Consider the following 20,465-nt stretch of genomic DNA (forward strand, 5'->3'; position numbering starts at 1 on the left):
AATACATATAATGAAGCAAATAACCTAAAAGGTTAACAGTTATTATCTAAAAGCAAAAACATGAGGCTTCATTTCTTTTTCTGTCCAAATGACTAAGTCTGAAGAGCCCGAAGACTAATTTGAGCTATTGTTATCAGTAAGGAGCCTCAAAGTCTGTAAGAATATCATGGAGAAGCATGACCTCTGAAGTCAAACCAACCTGACTGCAAAAACTCAAATCTAATTTCATGGTTCCTATTTATTTAACACCAAAGAATCATCTACCAGTTTCTTCAGCTGTAAATCATAGATACCACTTAGCTCATATAACTGCTAAAGTTTAAATTAACCAATTTTTAAAATGCATAGTATGGTGCCTGACTATAGAAGCTATTCGATAAAATATTAATTTCTTTCCCTTCCATGCCCAAGGAAGTCCTTTCACAAGATAGCATAAGAAAACTTTCTAAGAATTTAACATGGAATCATAGCTAACTAAGAAATGGCATCCAAAGAGTGTAATTTCTGATGGCTCTTTGCTACTCTGAAGATTTTCCTTACTCAATACACCAACAACACTGAGTACCCTCTCTTTTTTAACTGGATCATCATTTTTATATAATTCTCAATAACCCTCATTATCACAGGGTAACTGATTTTTCTCTTCCATTGAAACATGGTCTTAAGGCTACGTGTTTTTCTGTAACTTCAACTATCCAGTGCCTGGTATAATGTAGGCATTTCCTTGCATGCTCCATGAATAAATGAACAATTACAGAAAGTGGCCTTTAACTAGACTCCATACCTGCCCTACCCTCCTGAATGTTTTGTAAAATCTTTTTTGGGGAGAGTGGGGGTGGGGAATTAAGCCCAGAGGCACTTTATCACTAAGTCATATTCCCAGCCCTTATTTTTTATTTTGAGTTAAGAGTCTCAATAAGTTGTTTAGAGCCTCATTCAATTACTGAGACTGGCCTTGAACTTATGATCCTCCTGCCTCAGGAGTCTCTGGGATCACAGATGTGCACCACCACACCCAGCTAAGATCACTAATTTTGATTAAGACCCAGATGTCAAAATTGAACAAGTCACAACGAAAAGATAATTAAAATATAAATCAAAAGAATCAAGACTGTGAAAGACCTAGAATACTTGGAAAGATAAATGAAGCCAAGCAAGATGAAATGTAACAGAGTTAAAATTCTGCATGTAGATTTTAAAAGCACTAGTCACAGAAATGTAAGATAAGACCTCTATTTTTTAAATTTTTTTTAGTTGTAGATGGACATAATACATTTGTTTTATTTATTCATTTTTATGTAGTGCTGAGAATAGAAGCCAGGGCCTCATACATGCCAGGCAAGCACTACCACTGAGCCACAACCCCAGCCCAAGACCTCTATTTTCTTTCTTTTTTTTTTTTTTTTTTTATTAAAAACAAGCAAACCAAAATCTTAAGATATGCCCTAGGTGATATAGCTATTGGAACAACAAAAGTAAACTTTCTTTTTACTCCTCCAGCAGATTAATGATGAGGAGGGACATGAGCTCCTGAAGTCCAGAAAGAAAACTACTATAATCGGAGTTAAAGGGTTTAAAAACATACATCCATAAAGGAATGGATGACCCACTTTACGGACAGAAGGGTTGTATGAAATGCTCAATCAAAATGGCAGCGTGCCCCAGTAGAAGAGGAATCAGTCTGATTCAAGTAGCTTCAAAAGGCAGAGGAATAAATTTAAGGAAACTGGCTTTAGCTCAACAGAATTAGAAACTAGAGGTTATAAATAGGAACAGATGCTTTTAAAAAGGGTGAGTTTCCCAAAAATGTTAAAAAAAAAAGGCTAGGTATAGGAAGGAAATTCCTAATGAAAATGAAAGGCAGAATGAGTGACCTATAAGATCCTTTCCAGTCAATATCAAGTAACAAAATGTGAATGTTTCACAGACACTCAAATCTTATGATGCTCGATCATCACACATCACTTTAGTATCAATACTTAACCTACAGGCTTAGGTAGATCTTTTTGCAGTATTCTCTATAATGACACATATAAAGCTGATACTCCAGCTATAATGTGAAAAATCAATATGGAAGGTATCCTGTACACTGGTTGAAAACATTTCTAGCTCTTTCTGATAACTATACATCCTTTAGAGTATCAAATGTGTCCACTTTTACTAAAATCAACAAAATTTTTGCCATGTAACTTCTTTTCCTCAGGGAGCCATTAAATAAACCTATCAAATATCCATTTACCTGAACATGCATCAAAAACATCTATATACTGCCCAAAAGTTCAAAATGGGTATTCACATCTCTCATATGCACACACAGCTACTGCATTTGATTCTCACAACTATCTTATGAATTGGTAATTAGGTATCATCAGACCCATTTATTAGAGGTACTGCGGACTGAACTCAGGGCAGCTTTACCAATGAGCTACATTCTCAGCCTCCACACCCACTACACTACCCCCCAACCATTTTAATTAAGTCAGGGTCCCGGTAAGTTACTCAGGTCTTGAACCTTGAACTTGTGATCCTCCTCCCTTGGGAGTCATCTCTGGGATTATAAGCATGTGCCTCTGCGCCCAACTCATCAGACTCATTTTAGAGAGGAAACTGAGTTATCAGGGGAAATAAGTTAAACCCATGACTAACATAACTACCAGAACCAAGACAATAAATATAAACTCTTACTCAAAATTCAGGACTGCTTCTAGTTCAGTGTGGCATCAGCTCCAAGAAAAGAGCAGTTACTGGTTTTCTCGTTTATCTCATACTAAGAGCCTACTCTAAAAGATACTGGTATTTTTTTTTTTTTAAGTTCACAGATATGTCCACAATGGCAGTACTCAGATCCATATTAAAGAGATGCAAGTAAACTTACAATTGCCTGCATTTAATGAGGTGTAGAGGATAGAAGGATGGATAAGAGACAAGGATGACACAGGGACAGAACATACTAAGAGAGAGATAGGTCCCTTGGTTCTGCCAGTAACTTTAGCCAATCATTAAATCTCTCAGCATCCACTCTGAGACTAAAATGACCATGTTAGAAGTTTCCTTCCAACCAAATTTTGTTTCTATAAAATTGGTACATACTATCTAAGAAAAAATACAGAAGAACTGAATACTTCTTTTCAACTAAGCTACATATGAAGAACCTCTCCTAGGTTTCTTTTAATGTTCCACAGAACTATTACAAAGTCATACAGAAAATGCTCAGTAATATGTTCACTATAAACAAAGTAAACTTTAACTTAGCTCTCCACCAATGGAAAAAAAGTGAGACTAAGAACAAGTTTGACTTAAAATGGGAAATTCTCTGCTTTATGAAAATCCTAATCCTTGGAAATTATTTTTAGTCTACACAGTTATTCTACCATCCTATCATAGGTGCATGATTCTTAAGATATTTCACATTCAATTTTGTTAGCATATTAAGTATGCCCATAAAACATTCTGAATTACCAAAATAATGAGGACTAGGGATGTAGCTCAGTGGTAGAATGCCTGCTTAGCATTCAAGAGGCCCTGAGTTCAGTACCCAGCACAAAGTCTGAACAAACAGGGAGGGAGAAAGGATAGGAAGGGGAAGGTGGAAGGGGAAAATGTCAATGAGAAAACTAATCGTAGGAAATTTTAAGTATAAACAATTATTCTACCACTTTTATCATAAAAGCATGATTCTTAAAATAGTTTCAGTTTTGTATATGTATATAAAATAGTACATTCTAAAATTACCAAAAATTTTTCCAAAAGAATTTCCAACTGAAAACCACTTACTATTTGAAGCTTGATTGTTTTCCCATCTAACTCTATAGTTCTTATTTTGAAATCCACACCAATTGTGCTGATGTAGCTTTCTGTGTATGTGTCATCCTGTAGTGGGAAAAAAGTTAATAATGAACATTGTTCGGTAGAATGAATTTTAAAATGTTTACTTCTCCTATAGTCCAAGTGTATTGTTTCCGTTTTTTGTGAAGCTAGGGATAAACCCAGAACCTCACATATGCTAAGCAAGCGCTCTACTACTAACCTTTATTCCTAACTCTGTGAAGTTAATAAACAAAGTTTATAAGTATAAAATGTTGACAACAGCCCTCTACCTTGCTCCAGTACTCACTTCATGTTCTGAATACAAAGTGTTGACTAGTTAACAGTAGTTTCATTTGTCATTAAGGTTTTTTTTTTAATAGCTATTCATTATTTTCCCAAATATCTTTTTACCAATTCTTACATATTTCATACAAGAAAGTATTTTATAAGTTTTTGATTATAAATTATTTTTCTCTTTATTCCATCCATGCATCCATCCACCTACATTTCTGAGACAGGATCTTGCTACATCACCCAGGCTGGTCTTTTAACTCTTAGGCTCAAGTGATTCCTCCACCTCAGCCTCCCAAGTGCTGGGACCACAGATGCATGCCCAGTATAAATGCTTTCTCTAATTGCCAACAAGCAAAACTCTTGCTCCCCACCCACCCGATTTATTCACCACAAAGTAACGATTACACTCCACTCCCTTCTTCTAGATGTTTTTTACATATCAACTGTTATTTGCTAGTTATAATCCCCCCCCACCCCCAATACTGGGGATTGAACCTAGGGATGGTCTACCCCTGAGCTACATCCTCAACTGTTTTATTTTTTGAGACAGGGTCCTGCTAAGTTGCCTAGGTTGGCCAATAAATTACAGATCCTCCTGCCTTAGCCTCTTAAACAGCTGGATTACCAGTATGCACCACAGTGTCTAGTTATGGTGATTTTTTTTTTTTTTTTTTTGCTGTATTGGAGTTTGAACCCAAGGCATCACAGGTCCTAGACAAGCACTCTACTGCTGAGCTGTCACCAGCCCTCTAGTTATGATTTTTTAAATTGAGATGTAATACCCAAAGATTCACCAAGTTTGCCCAACTATCACCACTATTTAATTTCATAATATTTTATGACCCAAAAAGGAACCCTGTACTCATTAACAGTTCCTCTCCATTTCTACTTTGCCTCTATGGACTTGGACATCATGAACATTTCATATAAATGGAATCATAATATATGGTGTTTTGTATCTAGTTTCTTTTATTTAGCAAGTTTTCAAGCTTAGTCCATGTTGTAACATGTATCAGTACTTCATTTTTATGGCTGAATAGCACTGCACTGCAGGGCTATATCACATTTTGTTTAACCATTCACCAGTTGACAGGTATTTGGGTTGCTTCCACTTTTTGCCCATTGTGAATAATGCTGCTATGAACACATGTATACGTTTTCATGTGAACACATTGTCAATTTTTTAACCTAACTTTAAACTTTAAAAATTGCACCTGTTTCTCTAAAGTCATGACATTTTACTTAGAATGAAAACATTTTTAAGTGTGTGTGTGGGAGGGATCTTGTAAAGCCAGGTAAGGTGGGTGCATGCCTATAATTCCAGCAACTTGGGAGGCTGAGAAAGGAGGGTCACAAGTTTGAGGTCAGCCTGGACAACTTAGCAAGACCTTGTCTTAAAATAAAAATTAAAAGGGCTGGGAATGTAATTCAGTAGTAGAGTACATAAGAAAATGTCTAAAACCGAGCACAGTGGTGCACACCTTTAATCCCAGAGACTCAGGAAGCTCAGGCAGGAATATCTCAAGTTTGAGGTCAGTCTGAGCAACTCAGTGAGACCCTGTCTCAAAATAAAAAATAAAAAGGACTGAGGATATAGCTCGGTGGTAAAGCACCCCTGGTTTCAATGCCCAGTACCCCAAATGAAGAAAAAGACAATCTCAGCCCATTTGAAAAATGTCTGCCAGTTACCCAATTCTGCATAACTAGTTTGTCTGTCATTTGGCTTTTTAAAGTTTATTGGAAAAAAAAGGTCTTCCATTAAAAAAAACTAATAACAACAACAACAAAAAAAGCTAGTTCAGCCTGCAACTCAAAACACTTAAGTACTTTTGAGACAACCAATACACCCTGGTATGCAGTAAAGTGCTTTTATGTGAACTTCCTGTTTCTTCACACAAGTCTTTAAGAATAAAATTTTTTAAAAAAATAATATATACTGTTAAGAACAGTCTTAGGTGAAAATGGCTATGACTATGACTATGAAAATATCATGACTATGAGTACAGTTTGGTTTTTAGTACTGCCTTAATATGTACCAAGGTGCAAGCAGCAGTTTTATCCACCATTGCTTTTGCAACATCAGAGCAAGTATCAACACAGTGAAAAAGGCAAATGGTATTTCTTACTAGTATTCCTAATATTTACTCGTGGTTTGGGGGTGTAGTTCAGTGATAAGAGACTGCCTAGCATGCATGAGGCCCTGAGTTTGATCCCCCGCACCTTAAAAAAACAAATCTAACATGCTTTTATTATTAGGCTAATACTACAAAGACCTTGAGAGGGTCTTGATAACCCATAGCAGTCTTTAAGTCCATATTCTAAAAACCAAAGCTCTATACAGTGAGAATGGAAATATATGCTAAATTTAAAGGTTATTTTTATCATTAAAAATTACGGGGCTGAGGATATAGCTCAGTTGGTAGAGTGCTTGCCTCACAAGCACAAGGCCCTGGGTTCAATCCTCAGCACTGCAAAAAAAAAAAAAAAAAAAAGTCATTTTTCTTTGAGTTTCTGCATACAAAACACCATGCCATTATCCAACAAAATTTGTACCAGGCCCCACCTTTTCTCTTTATTCTATTAAAATTTAACCTGAAGATTTCTTTTCATGTCACTTTGAAGACAAGCCAATTATTTCCCCTTACTTTAAAATGAACCACTGTTTGACTTCTACCAAAAGTATTAGACACCCTGATTTTATAACCACACTTTGTTGAATTTCTTTCTTTCTTTTTTTTTTTTTTTCGGTGGAGCCGAGGATTGAACCCAGGGTCTTGTGCTTGTGAGACAAGCACTCTACCAACTGACCTATATCCCCAGCCCCTGCTGAATTTCTTTAAAGAGCAACATTTATTAAAGAATCCAGTACACCACTGGGGATATACACAACTGGAGATTTTAAATATATATAAATTCTGGGAAGAATTAATTTACTCAGAATAAAAATCTTTTTTTTTTAAGTCTACCTAGAAAACATAACATTAACTGTACTATTATAAAGCATTTAAAATTCAACTTACTGCAAACCTAAGAAGGAGGCAAGACTTTCCAACCCCAGAGTCACCAATCAGAAGTAACTTGAATAAATAATCACTGCAAAAAGAAAAAAAAAATCACATTAATAAGAAGTATATTGCATTGTAATTTCCATAATGATAAGAACATGGCTTTAAAAAAAAAAACAAAAAAAAAAAACATGGATAAGATTGACAGCTCACTGTAAAAGACTATAGCTCCTGAGAAGCCCATGCATGGCTTAAAAGAAGCAAAAGCTAGAACATAAACATAGAACATAGAACCCAAAGCAACCCTTACTAGACATACGTGATACACATCCCAGGAGAGTCCAAGCGCCTTCCCACTCCTTTTACAGTATTAGAAGATAAAGTTAACTGTCTATTGTTCTAGCCAATGAACCTATCAGTCTCTCCTTCAAATTATAAAACCAAAATTTTCATGACATTCCTCCGATGAAGGGAATTTTATGACTCTTTCCTAGCATCTCATCTGGAATTTTCCTCTCAATACACAGATCATTTCTGAAAGACCATATTACAAATTTTTATGCTACAAATGTTGATAAAATCAAAGGCTATTTATGAAAGCACAGAACTTTACCAACAATCTGAGCTTGTGTTCAAATATCCTTCAGAAACACTGAAAACTAGGCGCTGCTTATGTCCATCTATTATTATTGCCAGGTCTAGCTCAAAAACCAGCCCCCAGAATTCCTCCCTGGACCAGAATACAACAGATTAGGACTCCAAAGGAATCTCTAATAAATCATTATCAACCCAATTCCCATATGTTCTCAAAAGGACAGGGCTGGGGTCTTAGCATGTTTGAGGCCCTGAAGTCAATTCTCAGCACCACATATAAATAAATAAAGGCCCACTGACAACTAAAACATAAATATTTTTAAAAAATCAAAAGGATAACAGATCAAGAATTTACATATTGCTTTTATTTAGAAGGTATATATGACTTTCAATTTTTTTGTTTGTGATTTAATTTCAAAAGCTAGTATCTACTTAAAATTGAAACCCAAATGTCACAAATTTAAATTTAGGTTATGTTAGCATTATTTACATAAGCAAGATGTAAAAACTTTTACAACTGATTATCTTTGTGAATATTCAGAGAATGTTACCTAGGTTTATTCAGAGTAATGTATTATTTGAAATATCAACTTGGTAAAACTTACTGTTTTACCTTGTATACTTATTGTTCCCTAATTATAGCTGAGGAAAAGAATTTTAAAAATCCAAGTTTCTAGCCAGTAGCAAAATAGACATACAAAAGCATATTAAAGGTTTTTAAACAAGTAAATCAGAAGAGGAACTAGGGTTGTAAATCAATGGTAGAGTACTTGCCTAGTACTTGAGAGGAACCTGCATTCAATCGCTAATGCCACAAAAAAAAAAAAAAAAAACCAGACTGAAGTATAATATGACTAAATAATTAACATCCTTTCCAATTTTAGGTTATTTGAATAAACACTCAATAAACACCCTGAGCCAGATGGACTGAACCCCACTGTAATAAAAAGAATGCATTAGTCCACAGATGATGCCTAAGGTATATATATTACCTTAAAGATCAAATTCTCTACTTTCAGAGCAACTGAAAGGCTGGAAAAAAATGAATAATTCCGAATTGTTACAAGTAACATAGCTTCTAAAACTTAGTTTTTAGCCTGATGCAAGTGCAAGGCCTGTAACCCCAGTGACCTGGGAGGCTAAAGCAAGAGGATCATATATTCAAGGCCAGCCTGGGCAACTTAGTGAGATGGTATCACAAAATAAAATTTTTAAAAAGGGCAAGGAATGTGGCTCAGTGGTAGAGTGCTTACCTAGCATACAAAAGGCCCCAGGTTTGATCCCCAGTGACATAAAAAGGGAAAGTGAAAGGAGGAAAGAAATAGTCAAAATCTTTAAGTTGCTTTTTTCAGTTAACATTCTTTTTTTGTTTTAAAAACATAGTAATTTTATTAGATACTGAGTTTATAGATATTTCTGTAACTATAATTTACAAAACAACAATAAAACTGTTCATATAAAATATGCAAATCTAGTAAGCTAGGCCCAGAGGCACATGCCTATAACTCCAGTGACTTGGGAAAGGCATGAAGATCGCAAACTTCAAAGCCAACCTCAGCAACTTGGTGAGACCTGGTCTCAAACTAAGAACTAAAAAGGACTGGGGATATACCTCAATGGTAAAGTGCCATTCAATCGCCAGTACCCTCCCCTACAAAGAAAAAAAAAACCCACAGGAACTAACCTGAAAATTTGTTCAATGGATACACCAAAATACTTTGAGCCACAATCAGGCATGGTGGCACATGCCTACAATCCCAGCAGTTTGGGAAGCTGAGGCAGGAGGATCACAAGTTCAAAGCCAACCTCAGCAATTTAGTGAGGCCCTAAGCAATTTTTCAAGACCCTGTCTCAAATAAAATGTAAGAGGGGCTGGAGATGTGGTTCAGTAGTTAAGAATCCCTGGTACCAAAATAACAACAACAATAATAATGATAATTTGAACCACAAAGTAAATAACCATTTATTACTGGATTGTAACTCAAAGAACAAATATCCTTGAATCTATACTAGCATAAATGATTAAATAAATGGGAGAGGAGATAAATCTTCCCTACAGGAGAATTCCCATAATACATGTAGAAGAAATAAGAGAAACAGAAGATCAGCAGATCTCCACATTAACTTCTGTGTAGAAGATCTACTGCCAAGTGCTGAAATTAGTGGGTGAAACTTAAAAGGAGAAGCAAGGTGCAGTGGTGCAAGTGAGTAATCCCAGCTACTCATGAGGCTGGTGCAGGAGGATTGCAAGTTCAAGACCAGCCTGGACAACTTAGTGAGCTCCTATTTCAAAGTTTTTAAAAAGGGTTGGGGATGTTACTCACTGGCACAGCACTTGCCTAGCATACCAAAGGCCCCTTGGGTCAATCCCCAGTACCACAAAAATAAATAAATCTTAAAGGAGAAACAGGATGTTTGCATAGCAAAGTATGTCCCCCAAAATGTTTATTACTCTTGATGGTTTCAACATACCCCACAAGTTATCTGAATATCCTCCCATTAGGAGGAATGTGTACTGTACAATACTTGATTGGTTTCTAATAGTGTATGAAAAGGGGAAAATGGTAGCTTCACTGTGGAGAAACCTGACAATGTCTTAAGTATATAATCAAGGTGAACATCACCAGTAATGTTCCAGTAACAAGTCTAAAAATAATATTCCAGTAATATCATCAGCATGACCAATATATCATATTGATATTACATACCTTCTGATGATGTGATGTGATGAACAGACTTCTGTGGTTCATGTTATTTTCCCCAAAAATCTATAAACCCCATCTAATCATAAAAAACAAACACAAACTGATGGAGAGTCTACAAAATACAGTGCCTATCAGCACTCTCAAAAGTGTCAAGATCAGCAATTTGGGAGGCTGAGGCAGAAGGATCTCAAGTTGAAGATGAGCCTCAGCAATTTAGCAAGGCCCTAAGCAAATTAGCAAGACCGTGTCTCAAAATAAAGATTTAAAAAGGGGCTGGAGATGTGGCTCAGTGGTATAACACCCCTGGGCTCAATACTCAGCATCAAAAAAAAAAAAAGTGTCAAGATCATTTTTATATTGTGTGCATGTACAGATATGAAACAACAAATTCCATCATTATGTACAACTATTATACACCAATACAAAAAAAAAAAAAAATGTGGGGAAAAAGAGTCAAGATCATGAAAAAAGGAGAGACTAAGAAATTTAGATTGAAGGTGGCTAACCTGACAAAACACCTAAACACAACATGGTATTCTGAAGTAGGTCCTAGCACAGTGTAAGTAGAAAACTGAACAAATCAGTATAAAGTCTACATTTGAGGGAACAATGAACCAATGTTAATTTCTTAATTTGACAAATGTGCCATGTACACAAGTTTTTAATACTGTGGGAAGCTGGATGAAGAGCGCACAGGAATTCTACATTGTTTCTGCAACTCTTTAATAAATCTAAATTTAGTTCAAAAATAAAGGGTTTAAAGAACCATTAACAATGATGAGGAAATGCACAAAATAGGTCAAACAACAATCCCTTCAAAAAGCAGCCCCTCTGGGCACAGTGGCATACCCATGTAATCCCAGCAACTCAGAAGGCTGAGGCAGGGGACTACAATTTCCAGACCACCCTGGGCAACTAAGGCACAACCTGTCTCAAAATAAAAAATATTCACTGGAAGCATACACCTGGATTCGACCCCAGTACTGGGGGGAAAAAATAAAAGCAGCTCCTGATAATTTTTTTACATGAAACATTTTGTTTTTCATTTTGTAAATCAAATCATAAATCATGAATTTGTAAAATCACTTTTAAAAGTTGCTTTTGAGGTACATTTTTATTATCAATGAAAATTCTTTTCAACTGCTTGAATTTATATTACCTTAAGCAATGACAGTAAATTTAAATATCAAATTCCCAAAAAAGACAGGGGTTAGTGATGTGGCTCAGTGGTAAGGCACCTGCTTATTAGCATGCTTAAAGGCCTTGGTATCCCAGCACTACAAAAAATAGAGATTATTCAATGAGGAAGTTCAAACAATGAAGGTAGGAATGGCACCAATTAAGGCTGAATGAAGAGGAGGAAGCCGTGGGAAATTAGTAGGCTTTTCACAATTGAATGGCTGAGCATCAAAGACAATAACAAGTGAAAAATTACTTTTGCCATCAATTCCTCCTGAAGTCAGCTCATGATCTACTTCTGTGATACTGGAGATTTCCATAGTAAAACAAAAACAATGTCAATCAGTAAGAATGAATTTTATTCTACCCAGTTTCCCCGAAGTTGAATGATAATAGCAGAATGTGTGCTATTTTTTTGGCTAACATGTTAGAATGATCTTTTGCTTAATAAGATGAGAAAAATACGAACTATACATTCTATTTCAGATCAGCGAAAGGCTCATCCCAGAATGCTTGATTCAACTTTCAGATTAGACCTCTACTTCCAGTATTTATATAATATTCTTTAAAAAGCTACTAAAGCCATTCAAGCATGGTGGCTCACACCTGTAATCCAGTTATTCAGGATGCTGAGACAGAAGGAACCCAAGTTCAAAGCCATCCTGGGTAACTTAAGATTTTAAAAAACTTAGACACGCATAAAAAAAGATTTGGAAAAATGCACGCTTGTAAATTGTAGCATTACAGCTAACTGACATCTCCCCCCACCACCACCTCAGGGTGAGGTACTGGGAATGGAACTCAGGGGCACTCAACCACTGAGGGACATCCACAGCCCTATTTTTATTTAGAGACAGGATCTCAACTAATTGCTTAGCACCTCGCCCGTTGCTGAGGCTGACTTTGAATTCTGAATTAAAGGTTCCTCCTGCCTCAGACTCCAGAGGCACTGGGATTACCACACCCAGCTTGACATTTCTTTTTCACATCTTTTTTACACAACCTATGTAGCCTTACCTCTATTCCTGTTATGTCGCCATCTTAGAAGGTGCAGGAGCCAGGAGCCCTCAAACAGTTCTTTTTTTCTTTTATGGTAATAGAATCAAAATCAGGGTCTTGCACATGCTAAGCACAGAGCCTCTCACTGAGCTACACACCTCAGCCTCTCCCTCACTTTTTTTTTTGGAGACTGGATTGAGACAGGATCTCCCTGTGTTGCCTAAACTGGCCTTGAATTCCTGGGCTCAAAGATCCTCCCAAGTAGCTAGGACTGTTCAAGTGTGTACCACCTTGCCAAACAAGAACAGTTTGACATAACACTTTCTCACAATACAGCCTCTAAAAAACAACCAGGCTGGTGGAAAGGGGATGTAGGCCAGTGGCAGAACATTACCTAGCATGACAAGGCCATGGGTTCAATTCCCAAACATAAAAGAAAAATTCAAAAAATAAAATAAATAGAAAATTAGGTTGTCCTGAACCTCTTGATAATAGAATTCTTTACCTTCATATCAAGGGGCTGAAAAAGCACCAAAATCCATAGGTATTATGTGCTCATGCTTCCAAGGATGCTGTGAGACCTAAAGTTTTTATGAGATTGCCTACAATAAAAAACATGTCAGCCAGGCCTACAGTGGGGTTCCATGTGTTAAAAAGTGTCCATGATAAACTCAAGCATATTTTTCTTATTGAGGAACAGAAAATCAATGCAGAAGTGTCAAAGGACAAGCAGAGCCAGAACTAAACATAAAAATGAAGCTCATCGATCAGTGGTACATTTGCCTAGCATACACAGGGCCCTGGGTTCAATCCCTAGTGTGTGTGTATAATATCTAATATATAAATCCCTGTTCCTATGATCAACCACTAAAATTACTTGTTTTTCTTTGATATTCAGAGACAACAGCTTAATTTTCCAAGTTTTTCTTAAGTTGTGTTTAGAATAATATTTCAAAAGTTTCAAGCTGAATTCTGAAAATGAAGGAAGCTTTGGTAAGGCAGAAGGAAGTGGCCAGTGATGCAAGAGAACAAAAGATTAGACAGTTTTATTATATATATATATACAATAAACATTTGCTGAAAAACACCAATGAGGGAACGAATGGATATAACCATGCTCCACGACTTTACTTCTCAAAGCCTGCATGGTTTTTAGGCTAGAAACACCTTTATTGGATTCAGGTTCTATCCAATACTAGCTATGACTTTGGTGCAAGTTACTCAAAGTTTGATTAGCACACACTACCACCTAAATTAGGCTTATCAGGATTAGGAATACGGTCTCTAAGCAATGTAGTGGCATACACCTGTAATATTAGCTACTTGGGAGATTGAGGCAGAAGGACATTAAGTTCAAGGCCAGACTGGACAACTTAGCAAGATACTGTCTCAAAATAAAAAATAAAAAGGATTGGGGATGAGCTCAATGGTAGAGCGCTCCTGGGTTCAATCCTCAGTAACATGAAAAAAAAAGGAAAAAAGGTCTCTAAAACATCTATCCCAGTGTCTGTCACCTGATATGAGCAATAAGTGGGGCAAGAATTATTTCCTTCCTCCCTCTGAAACACAAGGTAACTTACTAAAAAACTTTCAAAGTTATAGACAAAAATTTTGAGGCTATTTTACTCAAAGCTTCTGTTCAGATGATGAGTGACAAAGGATCACAGGAGTTTACCAATTTAAAGTGAAAGTTTAAAAATCACTGGCTAATAGTTCTAAATACTATGATCATATCAGGCCTAACTATCTAAGCCTAGTAACATAAAATACTAACATGGTTTACAGCAAGTGTGCCCTCTACAAGAAGGCAGTTTTCTGCTTCACTTGCTTTTTAATCACAAAAACTTCCATGACTTCTAAGAACCCCATTTTAAATATCCAAGAGCAGTTAAGAGCACAGAAAAACTGAAAATGGATACAAATAACTTCAACCCTAGAGAAACCATAATTATCAACCAACACAAGACCTGAAAGACAAAGTAAAAAGTCCATTCAAACATAACATGCATTCTTACAAACACTTAGAAAAAAATTTTGGGGGGGAGGGGAGTAAACTAGGGACTGAACCCGGGGGTACTTTACCACTGAGCTACATCCCCAGTCCTTTTTTCAAATTTTTATTTTGAGACAGGGTCTTACTAAGTTGCCAAGGGCCTTGTTAAATTGTTGAAGCTGGCTTTGAACTTTCCATACCCCTGCCTGAGCCTCCCAAGTCGATGAGATTACAGGTATGCAACACATCGTGGGGCAAACTTTTAACATTTTTAAAGAGACCTCTCTATTGTACTGTTATTATACAAGGAAACACATTTAGAAAAGTTAATCATAAATTCTTAAATTAAGAGTCAAGCCAGGCGCAGTGGCACGCGCCTGTAATTCCAATGGCTTGGAAGGCTGAAGCAGCAGGGTTGTGAGTTTGAAGCCAGCCTCAGCAACCTCAGCAATTTAGCAAGGCCCTAAGCAACTCAGTGAGACCCTGTCTCTAAATAAGGTACAAAAAAGGGCTGGGGATGTGGCTCAATAGCTGAGTGCCCCTGGGTTCAATCCCTGGTACCAAGTGGGAAAAAAAAAAGTCCACAGAAATGGCAAGGGCCTAATTACCTGACTTGGATTTTAGATTCCTAGGGCTGGGAATATAGTTCAGTGGTTGAGCATTTTGAGGCCCTGGGTTCAATCCCCACCACTGCCAAAAAAAAAAAAAAAAAAAATTAAATTCCTAGAAGCAACCAACCACACGTAGTAAAGTAGAAACAGCATATCTGGACTAAAATATCACAGGCCCTTGAGTTAAAATTCCAATTCTGTTGCCTACTCCAAATGCTGTTGGGCAAGTCTTTTAACTCTTCTTTGTTTCTTCATCTTTAAAACTAGGACATTATGAAGGCTAGGGTGTAGCCTTCATGTAGAGTGCATACTTAGAATATGTGAGACCCAGAGTTTATTCCCTCACACCAAACAAACATACAAAAACCCTATGATACTTTCTTCAAAGAATTATTATGAGGATCAAAGGAAATAATGTACGTATTTAAACTTACTGGCTAGTGGAAAAAACTCAAATTGTCCCCTTTTTTCCCTCAAATTGTCTTTGACTCCACCACAAGACTAGCATCAAGGTTTCTAAAGAATCCTCCTCAGTGTTCTGTTCCTCGCCACTTAACACAAGTAAAACTTCCTGTAAAAGACAGAAATCACAGGCCCTTTCTCCAAATTTTTTGCACTATTATGCCACCCTATTCTTTAAATTATCACGGTATTTAACTTGTTGCCTGAGGATGTAACTCAGTGGTACAGCACTTGCCTAGCATTCACAAGGCCCTGGGTTTGATCCCTAGTGCCAGGAAAACAAATAAATAAATATGGACAGAAGCCATTTTTTTGAGGGAAAAAGGGAGAACCGGATCATCAAAATAAAATCATGTCCAACAAACACATTTTAAAATTCAAATGAGGCTGGGAATATAGCTGAGTACTTGCCTAGGGTTACATCCCCAACACCATAAAAAATATGTATTTTTCAGTGTTCCTAGGGGTCATAGGGTATATAACTATAAGAATATGTGCCCTGGAGCTCCAGTGGCATAATTGGTTAGCCCTCAGTACTTTATAAGAATATGCCCAAAAAGCAATAAAATGGAAAATATCTATAGGTAAAGTAGAAAAAAAATAAATATTTCTACTTAGGTACTATTATTATACAAGGAAACACATTTGGAGTAGTTAAATGGATCCTTATACTTGGAAAATTCAATTATATAATTCACTTAGTTTTAAAGTTAATTTTAGGGGCTAACTCCATTAAATGCTCTCTATATAGACCCTAGTCAAGAGGCTGGCACAAAGAGTAGTGGATACTCCTTAAAAAGGGCTGAGGATGCAGCTCAGTGGTTAAAGCACCCCTGGGTTCAATCTCTGGTACCAAAAAAGTTAAAAAGGTGATGGTTCACCTATGAGCAAAAGCAACATGACTTGTCAGAATTAAGAATCTGCAAACAGAACAAAATAAATTTAACTGGAACTTATCATAATCTTGGATTTAATAAGGCAGGATGTTCTGGCCAACTGAGCCAACCAGTCACAAAAGTACCAAGGAAAACTTCATTTCCTAGTTATCCTTCCAAACGCTATTTCTTATGTTTAAGTCAGTAAACCAAGAAACACTTTGTTCTCTGGCTCCTCAGGGGCTCAGAACCCCACCACCACAACTTACATATGTCATTCCACCATTATCCTTTTATAATGTGAAACACTCCCAAGGTGGTGCCAAAGAAAAACCAAGGCCTAGGTTTTCTTCCCTAAATTCTATTTCCAACATCAAAGCAGCAATCTCAGCCCCACTTTCTACAGGAAAACAGGCATAGCCTGACCAACCTCTCCCCCCAATGGGGGAAAAAAATCTGGGCATTTTGCCCAAATCTCTTAGCTAAAACTCCAAAGTGAAGTTTAGGCAAAAAATGGTAAAATACTGATAAGCTGCATGTTTAAAATATCTATGCATTAGCACCCTATTTTCAATTTTTTGGTTTGTCTTAGGGCATTCTAAGTTGATAATTAAGCAAATCTTTAAAAAAATCTGTTTTAAAAAGCATTTTATTTTACCCTAAACATCTTCAAATTATTATGACACAAGCAAAAGTAGATAGCATTTGCAAAAGGAGATTATTCTTTACTATCAGAAATAAAACTTAGCTGGAGCTGGGCATGGAGGCACACACCTATAATCCCAGTGGCTCAGGAGGCCAGCCTCAACAATTTAGTGAGGCCCTAAGCAACTCAGCAAGACCCTGTCTCCAACTAAAATATAAAAAAGGACTGGGAATGTGGCTCGGTGGAGTTAAGCACCCCTGGACTCAATTCCCAGTATCCAAAAATTAAATAAACAAATAAAACTTAGCTGAGGACAGCAGCACAAACCCCAGCTACTCGGGTGGCTAAGACAAGAGGATACCAAGTTTGAGGCAACTTATGGAGACCCTATCCAAAAAAAAACAAAAAAACATGTAAAACACACTGGGGATCCAGTTTAGTGGTAAATCCACTAAGGTTCAATCCTTAGTACGACCAAACTAGAAAACTGCCAAGATACGTTAAGGCAACCTTTTTTCGGTTAACTGGATGTGCAGCTGTGATTCAGTGACAGAATTGTAGGCACTGGTTCAATTTCAATTCCACACCACAAAAAAAATAAAGAAAATAAAAATAATTTATAAAAATAAATTAATCTGATGGCACAATACTAACAACATTCCTATTTTAAATTAATTATGAAGAAAAAGAAAATTTTTTGGAACCAAGGACTGAACCCAGGGGCACTTAACCACTGACCAACATGTCCAGTCCTTTTTATTTTTATTTTGGAACAGGGTCTCCCTAATTTGCTGAAGCTGGCTTTGAATTTGTAATCCTCCTACTCAGCCTCCTAAGTAGTTGGGATTACAGGTATGCACCACCACACCCAGCAAAAAAGGAAATTTTTAAATACAAAATTTCGGCTTTTATCGTTAAATGATCCCATAAGATCATCCCATTCTCACACATTCACACATAAACATAAACACATACACACACACACAAACTCTGTAAGTATACTTTGTGGAGATTCTATAGTTACTACAAACTTAAATTACCCTAAGAATTACAGATTTGATTCTTTGCCGACAATCATATTCCGGACCATAAAAATATGGTTATAGGGCTGTGGTTGTGTCTCAATGGTACAGCACTTGCCTAGCACATGTGAGGCACTGGGTGTGATCCTCAGCACTACATAAAAATAAGTAAATAAAAACAAACTTATTTTTTAAAAAATGACTTTATAAAAAAAAAAAAAAAAAGAATATAGTTATTTTTCTTTAAACTTTTTGGAAGAGGGGGTACAGCTTAGTGGTAGAGATCTTTACCTAGCATATTCGAGTCCTGAGGTGGACCCCAGCACCACAAAAGTAATTAAATAAATAAATGAAAATCTCTGACAAAAAAAAAAAAAACCTGTATAAAAGCCAGGAATATTATTAATGAAACCATACTGTCAGATAACAAAACTGACCTCCTTTTTACTTTCAAATACTTAAGTTTAAAGGAAATAATTTGAGGGCTGAGAACGTAGCTCAAAAGTAGAGTGCTCACCAACCAAGCCCAAGAACTTGGATTCAATCCCCAGTACTGCAAAAAATAAAAATAAAACAAGATTTATTTCAAACAGCTTTGGTAAAAAAATAAAGGTCAAACGTTCCTTGAATTCACCATTGCAGAAAAGCAAAGTTGGGAGCCTAAGTGGTAGGGATTTGGTCTAGATAACCGTGCCGAAATGTGGTTCGAAATTCTTCCAGGACTCGGTATATTGGGCGTGTGCTTGGTTATCCCGTGAGTGGCCACTGCCTACATCCACAGGTTCACTAACGGGGGCAAGGAAAAAAGGGTTGCCCATTTTCCCTACCAGTGAAGTTTGATGGAAAGAGATAGACAGGTATCCAGAGTTAATTGTTATTATAAATCAAAGGGTTTGGAGAACACTGATTAAGGAAGCATTTTCCCGATTGATGGAAAAAACTCAGTATGGTCATCTACCCCTACTAGAACATTATTTGATATACTATGTAGCATGCAGTGTGTTATGTAATACATAATCAAAATAAAATGAAAACCAAAATAAGATAAATGAAAAAGAAAAAGAAAAAAAGCAAAGTTCGAAAGACAAAATTTTGAGGGGAGTCATACTTTTAAAGAGGAGAAGAAAAGTTAAAAACAAAGTGATCCCTTTAAAATCTGTCTGCATTTCAAATCTACAATTTAAAAAAAGAAAGTCGGGCAGAGCAACACACACCTGTAATCCCAGCAGCTCAAGAGGCTGACAAGAGGATCCCAAGTTCAAAGCCAGCCTCAGGAACTTCAGTGAGGCTCTATCTAAGCAACTTAGCAAGACCTTGTCTCAAAAAAAATAAAAAATAAAAAAGGGCTAAAGATGGGGCTCAGTGGTTAAGTGCCCTTGGGTTCAATCCCAGTGTCAAAAATAAAAATAAATTACGATAGATCAAAGTAGAATACTAATTTTCTACTATATAGTTCACTGGTACATTCAAGATAGGTCCGCATGTTTTATGTTCAATACATTTTCTGTCATGTTATTTTTATTTTTTAATTTTATTTTTCAATACATTTCTTAAGACATATCTAATATATTCTTTTAGACAAAATTATTTTGACACTAAAAAAAATTCACTAGAAGCCAATGCATTATGAAAAATGTTTCTGGTATGAAAATAATGTTAAGTACTTCTTAACTAGTGTGCTGAAATAATCACTGCTTCATCACCTAGCTCAGAATATCAAATATTTTTCAGATCTCGAGAAAAAGGAAAGCTTTGACCCTTTCTAACTACTTTTCCACTGTAAAGATTACACTTCCAGTTGCTTTTTTTTTTTTTTTTTTTGCAGTTAAAATGCAAACAAGCCGGTCATTATCTTTAATTTCTACCTTAAAGATAACCCTGGGTTGTCATTTATCCCCAAATCAGTCTAATAAAACAGAAAGCAGTCAAGGGACAGATTAAAGTCAATCATTATTTTGGGGCAGAGTAATGGGGACTGAACTCAGGGATGTTTCACCAGTAAACAACATTCCCAGTCCTTTTTACTGAGACAGGGTCTCACCAAGTTGGTCAGACTGACCTTGAACTTAGCAATCTTCCTGCCTCAGGCTCCTGAGTAGCTGGGATCACAGACATGTACCACCATACCCACCATAAAATTCTATCAGTGGTAAATAGTTTTTTTCTCCTCACCCCTAAACCAAAAGTTTACAAATTAAAGATCATAAAAGTAAAAGCATTCCATAATAAAACTAGCAATAAGTAATCTCATGTCAACCAATACAAATCTACAA

The 20,465-nt window shown here is 36.4% G+C and overlaps 1 protein-coding gene across 2 annotated transcripts in view; it reads right to left on the minus strand.

Annotated features, from left to right (window-relative positions):
- The window catches only part of RAB1A (RAB1A, member RAS oncogene family), a 29,803-nt gene that overhangs the window by 5,673 nt on the left and 3,665 nt on the right, over positions 1–20,465 (minus strand). For both annotated transcript variants that reach the window (XM_079110806.1, XM_079110807.1), the window contains exons 2-3: positions 7,122–7,194; positions 3,775–3,870 (exon numbers count right to left, since the gene is read on the minus strand). In XM_079110806.1, the coding sequence (XP_078966932.1) occupies positions 3,775–3,870; positions 7,122–7,194 (169 nt within the window). The remainder of the gene's footprint in view (positions 1–3,774; positions 3,871–7,121; positions 7,195–20,465) is intronic.

Source organism: Sciurus vulgaris (genome assembly GCF_902686455.1).
Source record: "Sciurus vulgaris genome assembly, chromosome: 14".
In the NCBI taxonomy this organism is placed as follows: Eukaryota; Metazoa; Chordata; class Mammalia; order Rodentia; family Sciuridae; genus Sciurus; species Sciurus vulgaris.